The sequence below is a fragment of the Chiloscyllium plagiosum genome, chromosome 12, assembly GCF_004010195.1.
Source record: "Chiloscyllium plagiosum isolate BGI_BamShark_2017 chromosome 12, ASM401019v2, whole genome shotgun sequence".
NCBI lineage: Eukaryota > Metazoa > Chordata > Chondrichthyes > Orectolobiformes > Hemiscylliidae > Chiloscyllium > Chiloscyllium plagiosum.
Window position 1 is genome coordinate 24,826,769 of NC_057721.1, and position 19,305 is coordinate 24,846,073.

Here is a 19,305-nt window from a genome sequence, read left to right on the forward strand (position 1 = left end):
CTTTCCGATAGGAAGGAGACCAGAATTGCACGCAATATTCCAACAGTGGCCTAACCAATGTCCTGTACAGCTGCAACATGACCTCCCAACTCCTGTACTCAATACTCTGACCAATAAAGGAATGCATACAATACACCTTCTTCACTATCTTATCTACCTGCAACTCTACTTTCAAGGAGCTATGAACCTGCACTCCAAGGTCTTTTTGTTCAGCAACACGCCCTAGGACCTTACCACTAAGTGTATAAGTCCTGCTAAGATTTGCTTTCCCAAAATGCAGCACCTCACATTTATCTGAATTAAACTCCATCTGCCATTGGTTAAGGTCTTCAAAGCTGGTGTACCTTTGTTCACATCAAAACTCCACACACACATCCAACAAATTTGGGAGGATAAAGAACTCTGGCCCCTGAAAGTCAGAAATGTGACTATTTAAGAGGGGAAGTTAACAACACTATTGATTCTATTGTAATATTTTCAATTGGCCATAACAGGGAAAATCCTGAAACGCACGCTTCCTGATTGCCTACATCCTGTGACTGCCAGAGAGACAGTGTGGTTTAAAACTTTACAGAGAAACCTCTGATTATGTTTGTTGTTAGAAACCTCCTTTCTTCCATCTAGAAAAAAGGACATTTTGATTTGATCTTGCTCTACGAATGGCCCTTGTGACTTCTGAAGAACTTTATATGTCGTAATGGTAAACGTATTACTGGATCTTGTTTAAGATTCCTCCTTGTATCTCATGACCGTTATTTTCTAAACTTGTGTTTGGATGTCAAGCTTGATCTTTTGGAATGCTATCTTCTCACTTGTCACCTTGCGTTGTTCCAGTCCATGCAAGCTGCTCATTTTTGTTCGAGAAGTCACATAACTGCTGCTGTCATCAAATTAGTCAAACCTGGTTTTGACAATGTTCAAAAACAATGGTTTGGCCATAGGAGACTGACAGACTTCATTTGATCACTGTTCTCGAATTGAGTTGGATGTGTGAAGATTTTCCAGATTAGTTATGAGCTGAATTTAAAATTTCTCTTTTGGGCTGGGCTGATTTGGGTAAAGACATTGATATTTTTTCTCTTGAAGTTTTGGGCCTTGTCATATTTTGGTGCTAGGTCAATGTTCATCAAATAATCAAGTAAGTCACCAAGAAAGAAGTCAGTGATTTATACTGATCTCTGATAAGAAATCACATTGATCTTTAAACCAAACAGTAGCCATGGGTTTGATGAAAGATGCGTCCATTTAGTGTTGCATTTGTCCTTCTGGCAGAAGGGAATGTTTGTTGTAGTGAAGTACGTTGAGCACACTTTGCCAGCAGGAGGACAGCATTTCAACATCATAGTCATTGACTATTTTTCAGGCACCTTTTCTAGCCCTTTTCTCATTTGGGGTGAGAAAAGGGTATCTCTGAAGAGGACTGCATACTTACAGATTCTGCTGTCATAAGATACCTCTGACCAACGTCAGATATCCAACAAATTTCTTGTGTTGCCGCCTCTGTGCAGATCCTTGAGTAGGTACTTCCAGGTTGACAGCGCTGTTGTCATTGACAATTTTCCGTTATCACGGGATTGGTAAATGGACCTTGACAGAATCTTACATTTGATTGTTTAGCAAGTTAAACCCATCATCATTCACATGATTGTGAAAGACTGGTGATCAAATATTGGTACTGTGATGATTGTGGGACCATATTGCTGCTGCTACCTTCCTTAGACATTGTTTGTCTTAGTCTGTTCTGCCATTGAGGGCTTTATGAACTATATTTTGTCCAGTACTTCCTCCTGAACATAGCACCATAGGTGGTCCTCCAGGGAGCAAGGATGATGTAACCTTGATGGCATAATTCAGGGAATCATGAAATTATCCTCACCATTCCATCACATTAGGTGACAATCATTGAAGGATTGGTACAATCAGGTGAGTCGGGTGATTCAGCTCCCCTCATTTCAAATCCTCCCATGAGTCGTAAGATTTTTTTTTCTTTTAGCATATAACTATATATCAAACATCAATTAAAGATGAAGTTAACGAGATCAAGAAGAAATGGGGAATTACAAGGTTTCTTGGGAAAAAAAGAAAGGCGAATTTTATTGCTTTTGAGAAAGAGAAACAATGTGACACTGCATGCAAACATAAAGCCAGGAAATAATCTTAAACGAAAGAATGTCTGGTACAGGCATGAAGAATAAATGCTGTGCAATTTAAAAGTCCTTAGACATCTTGATGTGTAAACTATTTAATTGTTGACTCATATTTTCAACAATGGTCAAGCTTGTAGAGATCTTTGAGTTCCCACTGAATGGCTGTTGTCCCAGTTTGTTTCTTTACTATGCATCATCTTCCAAGATCATGCAGGGTGTAAGATAGCACACCTCCAGTTCTGCTGTTGTCAATAAATTTTCCTTCTCTGTCTGATCTGGCAAAGAGCTACTGCAAAACAACTCCTTTCTGCATTCTCATGTTAAACTTAATTGGTTTACTGCAAGCTGGATAATCCACAGCTGATGTTAACCCCAATATATGAAACTACTAGAAAGCTGTAAGTCAAAAATAGAAGATGAAGGTTTCATTCACAGTTGACCTAGTTTTATTGCCTTTTGATAAAAATGTTAATTTTGGCTCAAGCTGTCTTTATTTATATCATCATGGTTTCATAAGCTTGGTTCAAGCTCAGGTAACCACCAAGGCCATAGAAAGTTTTCTTTTTTAAAAAACCACTTTAGTCCATGAATCATATGGTGGGAATTGAAAATTGATCATACATATTTCACCACAACCATGGCAGAGGAAATGTAATGGTGGTACAATTCCAGTAGGTTCACTTGTACTTCTCTGGTTCATGAATTGGTTTTAATGCTTTTTTAGTCGCTGTGTAAGTAAAGCTATAATAATATGTTGTACTCTTCTAGACATTCAGACGGGAGCTGAAGGCTAAGGAACCAGTGATCATGAGTGTTTTGGACACAGTGCGTCAATTCTTGGCAGATCAGACTATCGAAGGACCTGAAAGTGTTTTGGCATCACCGAAAGGTAATTACTCCACTTGTTCTCAGAATTCCAGTAATGATGAAGTAACAACTATTCAGTCACTGTTGCCTGATTTACTGAAAACTAATTAGTGAAGTGCATTCAAGGACTATTAATGTTCAATTGCAGATCTCTTAATGATAAGATGAGGCTTTATGTTTGCCTCAGGCCCAAGTAAATAGGATTGAATAATTTGCTGTCCTTGCGGCTCCACACTCTTTAAAAAGTGGATTCTGTACAACATCAGGCTTGGTTGATTTCTGTTACTTTTTCATTTCAAAATTAATGTATTGTTACTCTGCTAGAGACTATTAAAAGCAAAGAAATTTGAGAATAATAGTGAGAGAGGTACTCATACCATTGGAAAAATCAGGAGCTTTGGTCATTTGTTTTTAAAAGTAAGATATGTTGCATATTGTCTATCTTTTGGAAAAGGAAGCCCTGCTTATAGGTGGTAATAAAGGATTGAAACCACAGTCTTATCTCCCCTCCATTGTTCAGGAATGGTGAGATTATTTCTTGTTGTCTACCACAGGTCTACATGATTTGATACTCGTCAGTTTAATGATGAACCCAGTGGAAAACAAAACCTGCTTGCTTCTCATGTCTGTTCTAGTATAGAGTACGACTTGAGGTTACCTTACTCACCATGTTGTTGGTATATATTTCAACAAACTTCGCTCTTTTTTTCTTAGACAGTGGGTTCCTTCCTAACAGGAACAATTTTTTTTAATACAACGTCCCACTTATTCATCTTCCCAAGGAGTCATTTCAGGAATCTTTAGGTGAATTACTTTTCTTCTCAGAATTATGTTTCATAGATTTTGATGTAAAAGTTAATCTTAGAAGATTCAAAAACCCTTCCAAAAACAGATTGTCTTACTCACCAAATATAGAATATGAGCTGTTAGTGCCTTGATTGCTGTTCTGAAATGATCTTTAATTGCCATAGAGTGTACTCTGTGTGTCTTAAACTTCCAAGCATCCTGTTGGCGACATGGTCTGTATTGCCTGCTTGATCACATGCATCAATAAACAATGCAAAGAATTATGTATTTCTGTGCTGAAAAATCAAAGTCAATTCCAAATGCATGAATAGCCTAAAATATGCATGTATTTGCTGAAAAATAGGGAGTCAAGGTAGATACTGAGTATAGGTCTAAACTTCACTGTGAAATGCAGGGGTCATTTTATATGTCAAATCAACTCATATATCATGATCAATGGTACGTCAGTGCAACAGAATGGAATATGCTCCTCATTAACCACGTTGTATCAGCTTCATTCTTGGCTCAGTTTTCAGTGGTCAGCTGCAGACTAATCTGAATGTTCATACTCTTCCGACAGTATGTCTCTGTACAATTCTGGCTCATCTGCAAGATTCCAATTATTCATAACTCTAACGGAATATGAGTGCAATTGCCATTGTAATGCCTTTAGGAAAATTGTGGGCAGTTTGGTGTTATGGGAAAACAAAATTGGTTGAAAGTATATAAAACCATTTCACGTTGTTTCCTTGTGGGCTGCAGTGGTAAGGACAGCTTCCATTGCTTTATTCTGATTGCATTTGAAATCAGTTGATAGAAAGGGAAAAAACTGTGTAACAATTTGTGTATCACGTCTCAGGACCCTAAATGTATTTCAATTGATTTTTAATGACAAAATACCTACCATTTCATAATTTGCATATTCCAAAGGTTTAGAAATAAGTTGCAAATTATTGATATCTCAGGAGGCAATGGCCTAGTGGTATTGTTACTGGACCTATTAATCTAAGGTCCTGTGTTCAAATCCCACCATGGCAGCTGATGGAATTTGCATTTGATTTTTAAAAACCTGGAACTATGAGTTTAACAATGACCAAGTCACCGTTGTTGATTATCTGCAAACCAGTCTTGTTCACTCATGTCCTTTGAGAAAGGAAACTGTTCTCCGTATCTGGCCTGGCCTACATATGACTCTGGACCCACAGCAATGTGGTTGACTTGTAACTGCCCTCTAGGCAGTTAGGGATGGGCAATAAAATGCTGGCCTAGCCACTGATGCCCGCATCCCATGAATTAATTTTAAAAACACTTTTTTAAATTTGTTCATGTGATGAGTGTGTTGCTGGCTAGGCTATTATTTATTTCCCATCCTTAACTGCCCTTGAGAAGGTTTCAGTGAAGCAGTTTTCTGGAACTACTGCAGTCCATATGGCAGAGGTATACCCATAGTGCTGTTGGAAAGGCAACTGCAGGATCTTGACGCTGAAGAAATGGTGATATATTTTCAAGTCAGGTTGATAAGTGGTAAATTGGATGGAAACTTGAAGGTGGTAGTTTTTTCCATGCATCTATTATTCTTGCCTTCCAAATGCTGGAGTTGCTGTAGATTTGAAGTGTGTTGGTGATGGCTCCTGGGTGAGTTGCTGCAGTTCATCTTGTACATGATATCCACCATTACCATGTTCTTCAGTGGTGAAGGGAGTGAATGTTGAAGGTGATTGATGAGGTGATACTCAAGCAGGTTTGTTTGTCCTAGATAGTACCAAACCTCTTGAATGTTGTTAGGTCAGCACCCATCTAGGCAAGTGATTCCATCACAATTCAGTCTTGTGCCTGTGGAAGGTAGAGAGGCACTGGAGAGACAAGATGTGAGTTATTCACTGCTGAATTCCTCGTGTTAAACATGCTGTTCCCGCCTCATAAGAGCAGAAGAATTAAGAACAGGAGTAGGCCATCTGGCTCTTCGAGGCTGTTCCGCCATTCAAGAAGATCATGGCTGAGTTTTTAGTGCACTCAGCTCCACTTACCCGCACTCTCACCATATCCCTTAATTCCTTTATTGTTCAAAAAAAATCTATTTTAGCCTTAAAAACATTTATTGAAGTAGTGTCAACTACTTCACTGGGCAGGGAATTCCATAGATTCACAAGCATTTGGATGAAGAAGTTCCTTCTCAATTCAGTCCCAAATCTGAGCTCACTAATTTAGAGGCTATGCCCACTTGCCCTAGTTTCATCCGCCAATGGAAACATCCTCTCGACATCTATTTTGACTATTCCCTTAATAATTTTGTATGTTTCGATATGATCCCCCTCATTCTTCTAAATTTTAATGAATATAATCCCAGTCTACTCAGTCTCTCCTCATAAGGCAACCCACTCAACTCTAGAGTCAACCTAGTGAACCTACTCTGCACCCCCTCCAGTGCCAATGCATCCTTTCTCAAGGTTGGAGACCAAAACTGCACACAGTCCTCCAGGTGTGGCCTCACCAGCGTCCTATACAACTGCAACATAACCTCCCTGCTTTTAAACTCAATCCCTTTAGCAACGAAGGACAAAATTCTATTTGTCTTCCAAATTACCTGTTGTACCTGCAGACCAACCTCTATGATTCATTCACAAGGACACCCAGGTCCCTCTGCACAGCAGCATGCTGCAATGTTTTACCATTCTAGTAATAGCTCTTTTTACTGTTATTCCTACCAAAATGGATGACTTCACATTTATTAACATTGTATTCCATCTGCCAGACCCATGCCTACTCACTTAAAGTATCCATGTTCCTCTGCAAAGTTTCACAGTCCTCTGCACACTTTGTTTTGCCATTCATCTTAGTGTAATTTGCAAACTTTGACACACTACACGTCATCCCTAACTCCAAATCATCTATGTAAATTGTGAATAATTGCATCCCAACACTGACCCTGAGAAACACTGGTAATTATTGATTGCCAGCCAGCCAGAATAACACTTACTTATCCCCACTCTTTGCTTCCTGTTAGTAAAGCAATCTTCTATCCATGCTAATACTTTACCTGTAATGTCACGTATCTTTATCTTATGCATCAGCCTGTTGAGCGGCAACTTGTCGAATGCCCTTTGGAAATCCAAGGTACACCACAGGTACTGAGTCCCCACATATTTATATGGCTAATCTAGGTCAGTGTCTGGTCAGTGATCACTCTAGAATGTCAGTAAGGGGGGGATTCATTGATGATAATGATACTAAATCTCGAGGGGAGATGGTTAAATTCTTTTCTATAAGCCAAGGTCATTACCTGGCCTTTGTGTGATATGAATGTTACTCATCAATTATCAGCCCAGGCTCAGCTGTTGTCCTGGCCTTGCTGCACATTTACTTGTGTTGTAAACATTGTGTGTAGATTCTGACTTAATAACAGTAACCAATTAATTAAACTGTGTGACAAATAAAAGAATATTCCAGTTCGGCCCAATGTATGGGTCAGACCTTTCATACAAGAATCCAAACTGAGTTACACTCTTTCTCACTTGATCCTTTCTTTTGGCATCATCTGACATCTGTTAATGTACCTTATTACATTTGAGGTCAAAGATGCTTGTTGCTAATTTCAACTGCTGTTGCAGTTAGTGTCACCAATATTCTATGAGGAGTTGTAGAATTTGGATTCACAGTTGCAAGAGCCCAGTTGTTACCCTTCTGGACTGGGACACTACTGAATAAAAATAAATGGAGCCAAAGTACCATCATTTAAGACACATCAATAGATGTTACTTTCTAGCCATCCTTCACTGAGCAGCGTCACAGAGACCTGAGGGTTGCCTGTTATTTCCTCCCACTTGGCATAGGAACTCCAGTAAAGATGACAAAATGATCAAAGGAGACTTTGTGGCACAATGAATTACCACTACGCCTTTTTTTCTTCTGGGACCTGTTTGAATGCAGCTCAGATGAATAGGATAAGTCTTCTCTTTGTGAAAATTCTTTATTGTCTAACTCAAAGGAGTTTGTATAATAACAACTAGCACCTGGGGAATACAAGCCCATAGCACAATTGCAGCCTTAATTTGCGATTAATTGGGAGAAGATTGTGACTGTCATACAGAAAGACAGCTTTTTTGATCAAAAAAAAACTGCAATAAAGGGAGTGAATTCTTGGAGGTGTGAATTACTCAAGGTTGCCAACATATTAAAAATTGCGTAAGAAGACTGACTATGTTATGAAGCATGGCTAAGTGCCTGTGGAAAAGTAGCATGCAAACGTCAGTACTTCAAATGAAATAGGACAAATACTAGCAACAATAAAGTTGGGAGTGTGCAATTATGTTTCAAATGCTTTAGCAATTTGTGTCTGATTTCAAAATTATTTTTGCCCATTATAAATTCTACAGAAAGATGCTATTAACTTGATATTAAATTTGAATCATCATTAAACTTGTGAATGCAACTTATATATTAGAGTCATTGAGTCATACAGCACAGAAGCAGACCCTTTGGTCCAACTCGTTCATGCCGGCCAAGTTTTCCAAACAAAATTAGTTCTTCTAATCTTCACGTTCTGCTCGTTAGTTGGTACAGCTGGATCCCATTGGGAAAAAAAAAATGATTTCTTCATTTCTGTCATGGTGTCAGTCTCAACAATTTGTTTACGCCAGTTAGTCTGATGGTATCATCACTGCTCATGGTTTCACTTAATTTGCACTTTTTGAGCATTTTTGGCATAGCCAGGTTCCAAGGCAGCAAACAATGAAACTGTTTCAGAGCAGCTGTATTGGCCAAGGATAGATTATAATTCAGCAGTTGCTGTTGCAAATGATTGAGATGTGGATAACATAGGAACGCTTTATTCATCTTGTCTTATTGCCAGTTTTTCTCCCCATCTCATCTGAGGTTAGTGACACATGTCAGCATAGATATACACTGACACTGGACCCCTCCTGGAACCTCAAATTAATAATTGTTCATTCAGGTATGAATCTAGGATCTGATTGTTGGCATGCTATTCAACTGGGAGAAAGTGAGGACTGCAGATGCTGGAGGTCAAAGTCAAAAAGTGGGGTGCGGGAAATGCACAGCAGGTCAGGCTGCATCTGAAGAACAGTAGAATCAATGTTTCGAGCATAAGCTCTTCATCAGAAAATGTTGACTGTTCTGCTCGTCAGATGCTGCCTGACCGGCTGTGCTTTTCCAGCTCCACACGTTTTGATGCTATTCAACTGTACATGATGTCACAGCTCAACCAATATTTTCCTCATCCAAATCAGTACATGAATAATTTTTCAGTCCATCTATATTGAGAACCCTGATTGGTACTTTGTTTCCCTTGTCCATTACTGCTGTTACCTTCTCCAATTCATATTATAATCAAACATCATATTTTTAAATTCAGCATTATAGTTTTCAAAAGAAAATCAATGAAATATGATCCATCACAGCCCTCCCAATGTGGTCCACTTCTTGGCTGACAAATGGATATGCCTCCCAAGACTGGTTATTCATATGGAAGGTCATAAAGACTCATTGCATCCTAAATACTGGTCAGTGTTCACCTCAAAAATGTACCAACAAAACAGCGCTATTATTGTACAGCTTATAAGTATTTTATAACCTGCTCACCGATGCCCAGTTTGGGTTCTACCAGACCACTCAGCTCCTAACCTCATTACAGCCTGAGTAAAACACAGACAAAACAGCTGAATTCCAAAATTAAGGTGAGAGTGACAGTAATTGACATCAAGGCTGCACTCAATCGATTGTGGCATCAAGGAGCTCTCACAAAACTGGAATCAATGGGTTTGAGGGCGGAAACTCTGCCCAGTTTGGGTTCTACCAGACCGTTGAAGGACAACGAAAGCAGATACATGGGATCACCACCACCTGCAAGTTCAGCTCTGAACCACTCACCATCCTGACCTCATTACAGCCTGAGTAAAACACAGACAAAACAGCTGAATTCCAAAGTTAAGGTGAGAGTGACAGTAATTGACATCAAGGCTGCACTCAATCGATTGTGGCATCAAGGAGCTCTCACAAAACTGGAATCAATGGGTTTGAGGGGGGAAACTCTCCCCTGGTTGGAGTCATACTTGGCACATAAAAAGATGGTTGTGGTTGTTGAAGGTCAATCATCTTAGCTCCAGGATATCTCCACAGGAGTTCTTCAGGGTAATCCTAGGCCCAGCCATCTTCAGCTGCTTCATCAATGATCTTCCCTCCATAATAAGGTCAGAAGAAGGAATGTTCATCGATGATCTTATGATATTCAGCACCATTTATGATTCCTCACATATCGAATCAGTCCATGTTCAAATGTAAGATCTGGATAATATCCAGCCTTGGGCTGTCAAGTGGAAAGTAACATTCATGCCAAACAAGTGCCAGGTAATGACCATCTCCACTAAGAGACAATCTAACCACTGCCCCTTGACATCCAATGGTATCACATCACTGCATTACGGACTATAAACATTCTTGGGGTTACCATTGACCAGAAATTCAACTGTACTCACCACCATAATCATGGTGTCTACAAGTGCAGGTCATAGACTAGGACTAATGGCGAGTAACTCACCTCCTGATTCCCCAAAGCCCATCCATCATCTACAAGGCACATGCCAGGAGTTTGATGGAATGCCTTCCACTTGCCTGGACGAGTGCAGACCCAACAGCACTCAAGAAGGTTGACATCATCCAGGACAAAGCAGCCCACTTGATTGGCACTACATCCACAACCACCAGCTCCCTACACTACCGATGCTCAAGAGCAATAGTGTGTGCAATCTACAAGATACACTAAAGGATTTCACCAAAATTCCTCAGACAGCACCTTCCAAATCTACAATCACCATGATCTTGAAGGACAACGAAAACAGATACATGGGAACACCACCACCTGCAAGTTCAGCTCTGAACCACTCACCATCCTGACTTGGAAATCTATCACTGTCGCTTGGTCAAAATCCTGGAATTCCCTCTCTAATGGCAATGTGAGGCAAACCACAGCAGGTGGACGGCAGCAGTTCAAGAAGGTAGCTCACCATCACCTTCCAAGGACAACTAGGGATGGGCAATAAGTGCTGGCAAGACAGCAATGCCCATGTCCCATGAGTGAATAAACAAAATACCCCTCCCCCCCAAAACTTGTGCTGCATGGTTGGTGTCTGTAACTCCATTAAGTAGACCTGATTAGAACTTTATGGGATAGATTTTGCAAACTAATCTTTGCTGGCATTGAGTTTTTTGAAATTGGGGTAAACATGGGGAATTCTGATTGACACTTTTGATGCACACTTGATAATGGATGAAAAAGGATGATGGTGAACATTTGCACCGAATCTGCACCATCTCTTTATGTGGGGTCATTAAATTGCAAATGTTCATCTTACAATGTAATTACATTTTATCCAATAAAATAGCTTCTTCACATTTCTTCACTTAATATGGGTCTTATAACCGTGTTCTGTCACAGTGAGTTATATAACTTTTTCTTAGTAACTTTAATAAATAAAGATCAACTAAAAGTCTTCATAAGAGTGCAATCTGAAACTAGATGTTAACTCAAAAGAGTAGGATGGGTCATCAAAGGTATGATGAAGGAATTAGGTTTTAAAGTATAAAGGGACTATTTCCTATTCCTTTCATGAACTATAATGCCATAACAAAATTCTCCTTCCTGTTTATTCAGTGAGAACCCCTGAAGAGAATGCACAGGCTGTTGCCAGAGTGATTCGGAAACATGCTGAGGAAGTAAAATTAGAGTGGGATAAGTTGAGCACTCGCTCTGCTGATTGGCAGAAGCGTATAGATGAGGCCCTGCAGAGGCTCCTGGAATTACAAGATGCAATGGATGAATTGAACCGCAAACTGAGACAGGCAGAGGCTACCAGAGATACCTGGCAACCTGTGGGGGACCTGCTGATAGACTCTCTACAGGACCATATTGAAAAAGTCAAGGTAAGTGCCAAGTAAATTCACCTGCAGTGAGATGGATGATTTAGCAACAATATACATATTGTGTTTATTGTCCTTTTACATTCAAATCTCTCTCTTTTGATCGACAGTTCAACTCGATAGAATTCAATTCAAATTGTTAATAATTTATGCAGTGGTTGGCTCAAATGGTTGTTCCAAATGATTTTACTGTAGGTCTGTTTCCACTGAAGCTCTACTTCTTAACAATAACTTCCCTCTTTTTATCAAACATCTGGGCAATACAAATGAAAAGAAAATCCTGTTTCCTTGCTACCAAAAGCAATGTTAGTAATTGTGAATGCAGCATTTGCCTCCCCTCCCCCCCCCCCCCCCCCCCCCCCCCCCCCCCCCCCCCCCCCCCCCCACCACCACCACCGGCCCCTGATCAGTTATGTTAAGGGCTAGGTGCAGAGTAAAGCTTCCTGTGATTGAGGGAAAGTGAATACTCACAATGTTATGCAGTTCCTTTAACCTTTAACCCAGAAGATTTGACCTGACAGGATTGATTTCATTAAAAAGCATCCCAGCAGTGAGCCTTGCCCACAGGATGTACTTCACAAGAAATTATGGCCTCGCCTCTCCATAGTTATCTGCCAAGGTTTGTAAAATTGGACCTCAACTGCAAGACAGAAAAAAATTTATTAATTGTGCAACAGGGTGCAGAAGATAGGTGTGTGCTAAGACTTAAAAAGTACATGAAATAATCTCAAACCATCACACAGCCAACTCCCGTTTCCTGGAGAGGTAAAACAAAGTCACATCCTTGACCAAAGTATTGGAAATGGGAATCACTGCAGAAAAGGATGGAATGAGCTGGTAGGAATTGTCAGAAGTAAGGATGTGGTGTCCTCCATAAATGACAAAATGTGAGATAGATATCCACACAAACTATAAAGACTATTGTTTCCAGAATACCATGTCAGGAAGGAGAATCCCACAATGGAAGAAGTTGCCAAAGAAAATAATCACAGATCCATCAATTGAAATATTCAAGATCTATCTTCAGATTATTGTAATTTTTAAGTTTGCATCATCAAGACTACCATCTCAGCAGGTCATGCCTTTGTTAGCTCTCACTACCCTTATAAATGTTGGCAAGGGCTCTTGTGGCACAGATGAAGTGCCCCTATTTTTGAGCCGGAAGACCTGGGTCCAAGTCCTATCTGTTCTAGAGGTGTGTCACAATAATCAGAACAGGTTGATTAAAAATGTCCATAAATATTGACTCTGCTACCAACGTCCATCCTGTAGTGGCCGAGACCATGGATTCTGGATAAGAATTTCTAAGGTCCTACTTGTTAATTTTTGATCTAGCTCCCTAAATTCAGAGTGAGGACCACCATCCCTCCTTCCTAATTATTGTTTTGATAAAACCATGGGCCACAACATCTGGCTGATCACCTTCCATGGAGAATGTTCTGCAGCTGTTCTCTGACACTGGGGAGAGGCTCATACCATCCAGGAGTTACAAGTACAGCTGAAGAAAGCTTGGTTATTCCCTCAACAAATCCTATCACCCCTGCTCTTCTACTCTGTACATCATGAAATAATTATGGTAAAATAAAGCAACAGATAAAAGGAGACACTAGAGGTAATTATTAAGAGCCAAGATAGATTTGTTATAGGCAGATCATGCTTGAATAATCCAACCTTTTTGATGAGTTCACAAATGTATATGGTGTGTTTTGTCTACATGTATTTTAAGGAAGTGTTTGAAAACATCCCTCATAAAAGATTGGCAAATAAAGTTAAGGTTAATGGAATATTCTCATAGAATAGGCAGTGTGCAACTGGATTAGAAAATGGTATATGGACAGTAAGCAGTGAGTTCTGGCCAATGGCTGTTTTTGGAATGGAACAGAGTGATGTTTCCCAAGAATCAGTAAGCAAACAATTGTTTCTTTTGGTAAATATTAGTGTCACTATGGTGATAAAATATGTACTGTCGATTTTTAAATTCCATCATCTAATTTTAATGCCTGGAACTTTCAATTGAAATGGTTTTAAACAGGGATAAAGCAGTGACTTAATATGCCACAGCAAACACCTGACCACAAAGGTTATCCAAATCTCATGAAACCAGCTTGCACTAAATGAAATTTTATCAAGCGGCACTGAAACCAGTCAACATACTCAGGCATGAACAGACCCTCATTTCCTGTTTAAGTTTACAATCCCCTCCCCCCTTCACCAATTAACGTATTCCACTCACTGTGATCACAACCATCACACTCCCCACACTCCACCCTGCCGACCCGCCAATCCCAGCAATCATTTATTTTCCATCAAGATCTCCAACTCTCTCACCCCCAAACCAATCCACAAACCTGCACTGATCGTTGTCCAAGCATTCCATGTGATCAACACCTGTGATCACCGCCCCACAGCAACCACTGACCCAGCTACTCCTGGGCCATGGCCTTGTGCTGAACAATTTCCCTGCCCAGCAGGACTAGGCCTTATTAATAAAACTGGCTCTGGAACCTACTTTTTAAGAAGACATGTACTATGTACATCTAAATCACCATAATATTCATCCCATGATAAGTCCTTTCTCCCTACCTTGCAGCAAAACCTATCCCAATAAATGTCAGGGCGACAGACTCCTTTATTGAGAGAGGGTATTACTGATGACAGACATCATTAATTTACTTCTATTCCTCTGTGAACCAAAACATGTTGACCAATAAATAGCAAATAAGAAATTGTTACATTTTAAAATGGAGATCAGATGGGTGGTTTTCTATTCCAGTTTTTTATTGGACAGAAGTAGACATTACAGGCTAATTGACCTCCTTTCGGGGAATTTGAAGCTCAGTAGTGTCCCTTAACTATTACCACAACACAGACCAACTAGTCCAACCTGGTTGAAAGATGAAACTCCAGTTCTTCTTGCCTTTTTTTAAAAAACAGTGCTTCAGAATGCACTGCCTGAAAAGGCTGTGAAAGCAGATTGGCAGTAAATTTCAAAAGATAACTGGATTGACACTGAGAAAAAATGAAATGTTCAGACCTTTGTGAAACATAAAGCGCATGGAATTAATTGCATAGCTGTTTCAAATAATTGGTGCAGACACAATGGACTGAATGGCCTCCATCTGTGCTATATGGTTCTTTTACTCTTTTCGAGAGCATTGCTCACTCTCCAAAGCGTAGATTTTGTTTTAAAATTATAGCCTTCTTCCCATGTTGTTTTCCCAACAGCTAATTATTCAGTGACTTGTATATTGCCTTCACTGATGTGACAAGTCAATTTTATATGAATAACAATGGTCCAAAGACAAATTCCTTGTGGGGGCTTCACTGATCACAACAGTGGCCATCGACAAATAACTGCAGTTCCTGTTTTATAATCTATTATTAATATTCCCTTAAAATGTTTCATTATTCAAGCATGCAAAGAACTGTTACTAAGATTATTTCAGTAGGTTCATTAGGTTCCAAAATATATATTTTTAAATGTATTTGGTAACAGCAAATGGGAAGAATTTTTCAAGGCTTTATTTTTGCTTGTTTAATCTTAACATATTACATCAAGTGAGTAGATGATAGTTCACAAGACTAATGGCTTCAGTAGCAGAACTATTATTGTCAACAACTAGATTGAATTTTCACAGGGACAGTGTGGAATTGGCATTTTGAATGCCCCTTTGCACTGTTTTACTAAATCAAGCCATCGAGATTGTTTGTCGTTAATAAATTTTCAGAAGACTCATTTAGGTAGTGCAGCTATCAGGTATTCAGGTACCATTACAGCAATTTTATTGGAGCATAAGCGAGTCAATGAGCAAAATAGAATCAATTTATCAAGCGCGTGAGAAAGCACATTGTAATTAGTCAGGGACATCAGGAGAGACTCACAGAATAGAAATGAGACTGACTCATTAGTTAGGTTATTACTTGACTTTGAACACACAACCTCAACTGAAGGAACAAGAGTATTTCTGCTCAGCGTTTGGAAAAGTGTTTTAGAAGGAAAACATGCTTATCTAGGCATATAATCAGACTGGTTTTTGTTTCCAGTAATGTTAACAATTTCCAATAATGTAGCACTGGAGGGATGAAACACTTATTTCCCCATTTGTTTTACTATTTCCATCATGAGAACATCAGTGGGTTCTCAATTTCATTTAACTTAAAATTCCAAACAAATAGAAATGGCATTTTGAGCAGTAGTGAAAAATCTCAGAAATTACTGCACTCAGAAATAACTTACTCTTCTATCTCTGGCATGTAGCAGAAAGGGCCGATGGAGCTTGTGTTTTCACTTGTAATTCTCCACATGTTTCAGTGTATGATTTCAAATATGCCACTCTGAGCATGATGACAGGCATTAGGTCCACCTCAGGTAAACCAGTAATCATTCCATTTGAACCAAGTACCTGATCCATATATTTTGTAATTTTGCTATACATCTTAGAGCATTTAAGAGCATTCTCTTGATTTTTTTTCTCATCAAATTGTAATAAATGAAGAACATGCCCAATGCTAAAGCTTAGTTCTGGTGGCAAATTGCAATTAAACAATTCATAGAGGAAGTCTCAGAGAGTGGCCACTCTGTGGAAGGCGAGGAAGTGGGCTGCAGCCGTTGTCTACCTCTGTCGTAAGTGCTACTGTCTATAGATAGGAAAGGGTGAATTGAAGAACTTAAAACAAAACAGTTGAACTTGTTTGGAAATTTCCAGTTAAAGTCCATGCAAACGACTCAGAGGTAAATAGACATAAGTATTATTGAATGAGAAGATTTTGAGTTCAAGCATTCCCTTGGCATCTTGCCTGAAACCTATTCTGCAATGAAACCATCTGCAACGAAACTATCTGCGATATCAACTTATTTAGGAACAGGGGAGACAATCCAGTCTCAGTCTAAATTAACTCCTGCCCCCAAATAGAAGCATAAGAGTTGATAATTGTTCAGAAAGGAAGAAAAGATTTTCTTTTTTTTTAATTCATTCATGGGATGGTGAGCATCACAGCATTTATTACTCATCCTTCATTGCCTCTGAATTTTGCTGAATCATGTAACAATCCTGTAAATTTCCAGTTCATAGCTTTGGGCAGGTCAGTATCTGTGTGATCTGCCTCACAAACAATTGAAAGACTCTCACTGCCCTCCCATTTTTGGGAAAAGCAATGTAGTCGTACAGAATTGCTGTCATGCAATAAATCTTCTTGATATGTAAAAACAATGTCTCTTCAATAAAATGGATAGTTTGAGTAGTCAAGGTCTTTTCCCTGGATGGGGATGCGGGTGTTCTAAACATAGAGGGCACAGGTTTTAGATGAGAGGGGAAAGATTTAAAAGGGACCAAAGGGAAATTTTTCACATGGTGCGTGTATGGAATGAGCTTCCAGAGGAGATGATGGAGGCTGATACAATTACAACATTTCAAAGGCATCCAGATAGGTATATGAACAGAATGGGTTTAGAGAGATATGGGCAGCACGGTGGCTCAGTGGTTAGCACTGCAGCCTCACAGCACCAGAGACCCAGGTTCGATTCCAGCCTCGGGTGACTGTCTGTGTGGAATTTGCACATTCTCCCTGTGTCTGCATGGGTTTCCTCTGGGTGCTCCGGTTTCAGCCCACACTCCAAAGATGTGCAGGTCAGGTGGATTGGCCATGGTAAATTGCCCATAGTGTTAGGTGCATTAGTCAGAGGGAAATGGGTCTGGGTGGGTTACTCTTCGGAGGGTCGGTGTGGACTTGTTGGGCCGAAGGGCCTGTTTCCACACTGTAGGGAATATAATCTAAGCATATCTGGTCGGCATGGATGAGTTGGACTGAAAGGTCTGTACATCTCTATGAAACTAATAATTAGCTTACAGTGATATATCCTCTACCAATTATCACTAGATAGGCACAAGAAAAAAACAAAGACCAAGAATTGGTGGCAGTGGGTCTCAAATAACCCTTACCCAACACGACAGTTCCGAGGACATTTCATAGATTGATACCTGGAACAGCTAAGTCGTCCTGTGAGGAAAGATTGGACAAGCTGGGCTTGCTTTCACTGGAGATCAGAAAAGTGAGGGGTAGTGTGATTGAACTTTATAAGATCCTGAATGATCTTTACAAGGTTGACATGAAGAGGATATTCAGTCGTATGGGTGAGTCCAGAATTGGAGGACACCATTTTAAAATTAGGGATCGCCCTTTCACTACAGAGGTGAATGGCTTCTTTTTCTCTCAGGGTGTGTGTGGCTTTGAAATACTCAGAAGATGGTGAAGGCAACATGATTTAATATTTTTAAGGCAGAGATTGATATATTTTTGATATGCAAGGGAATTAAAGGTTTTTCGCAATGGTTCAGAATGTGGAATTTGGAACACAAACATATAAATCATGATATTTTTGAATAATGCTACTTTTGACCTAATTTATATGTTTGTTGGCATCAAATACCAAAAGGTATCAGGGATGGTCATCTGGGAGAATGCCACAGGTCTGACGGTGTTTGTAGCAAGGTCATAATGGTGCTGATTTACTTGATGTAATGATCTGCAAGAATTGGTCTTACTCTCTTTAGTTCTAGAGTTAATGAGGAAATGTATGGAATATATATGCTGAGATCCCATTCCAGATTACTTTTCAGTTGTCTTGCTGTAAAATTGTGTGCATGTGGTCATTTGGTTAAAGATTATCGTGCTTTTGTTTGTTGAATAATCTGACATTGGGAATACCAAAAGGCTTACAGAACGGTACTAACCAGTCATTGACTCTGCAGGAGAAGGGAGAACAAGAGAAAGTATGTCAGGACATCTGAAAGAAGCCTATTGATACTTTTATCATAACCTACATTTTTGATAATCGCTGCAGAGCTTCACCCCATCTGTCACTTGCACTTTGTGCCTGCAGTGCCTGGCTCTGCTGTAGAAAGGTAGAACTGAATGTCCAATTCTCTTCATGTACCTGGCTCTCGAATCCAAGCCCTGAGTTAAATGTTTGGAATTCCTTAAGGTTACGCCTGGCACAAATCGGAAGATCCTGTGTTAAAGATTCAGCAAGTTTCTGTTGGGTTGATACTTGGATGTGAAGATTTTGCAACAGGAGCGAACAGCTCACACCTTACCAGAGCCAACACAGAAGGGGTTTGTTAAATCTAAGGCTTCATGAGCCTGGCAGGGTCACTTATACAGTGTAGTGCAGGCTTCTTGTTAGCTTTGATAACATAACATGTTCAGTGGCTCTGCAGTGAAGCAATAAGAGCTACTAGTACTGAGGGGTTGTTATGTTCTTTTCTAGTCCCTGAACTATATATTTCAGCAGGTGACCTTACAGATGTTTATAAATTACCGACGGGCATAGATCAGGTGAAAAGCAAATGTATTTTCCCTAAGATGAAGGAATTCAAAACTAGGAGGCATATTTTTAAGGTGAGAGGAGAAGGTTTTAAAATGACATGGGACAACCATTTTACATTGTGAGTAGTTCGTGTGTGGAATGAACTGTCAGAGGAAGTAGTGGCTGCAGGTACACCGTGGGCGGCACGGTGGCACGGTGGTTAGCACTGCTGCCTCACAACGCCAGAGACCCGGGTTCAATTCCTGC

At 39.8% G+C, this 19,305-nt stretch overlaps 1 protein-coding gene across 5 annotated transcripts in view; it reads left to right on the forward strand.

Moving 5' to 3' along the window:
- dmd (dystrophin) overlaps positions 1–19,305 on the forward strand; it is a 2,012,228-nt gene that overhangs the window by 1,801,915 nt on the left and 191,008 nt on the right. For all 5 annotated transcript variants that reach the window (XM_043700735.1, XM_043700733.1, XM_043700734.1 and 2 more), the window contains 2 exons: positions 2,916–3,036; positions 11,467–11,735. In XM_043700735.1, coding sequence (XP_043556670.1) covers positions 2,916–3,036; positions 11,467–11,735 — 390 coding nt within the window. The remainder of the gene's footprint in view (positions 1–2,915; positions 3,037–11,466; positions 11,736–19,305) is intronic.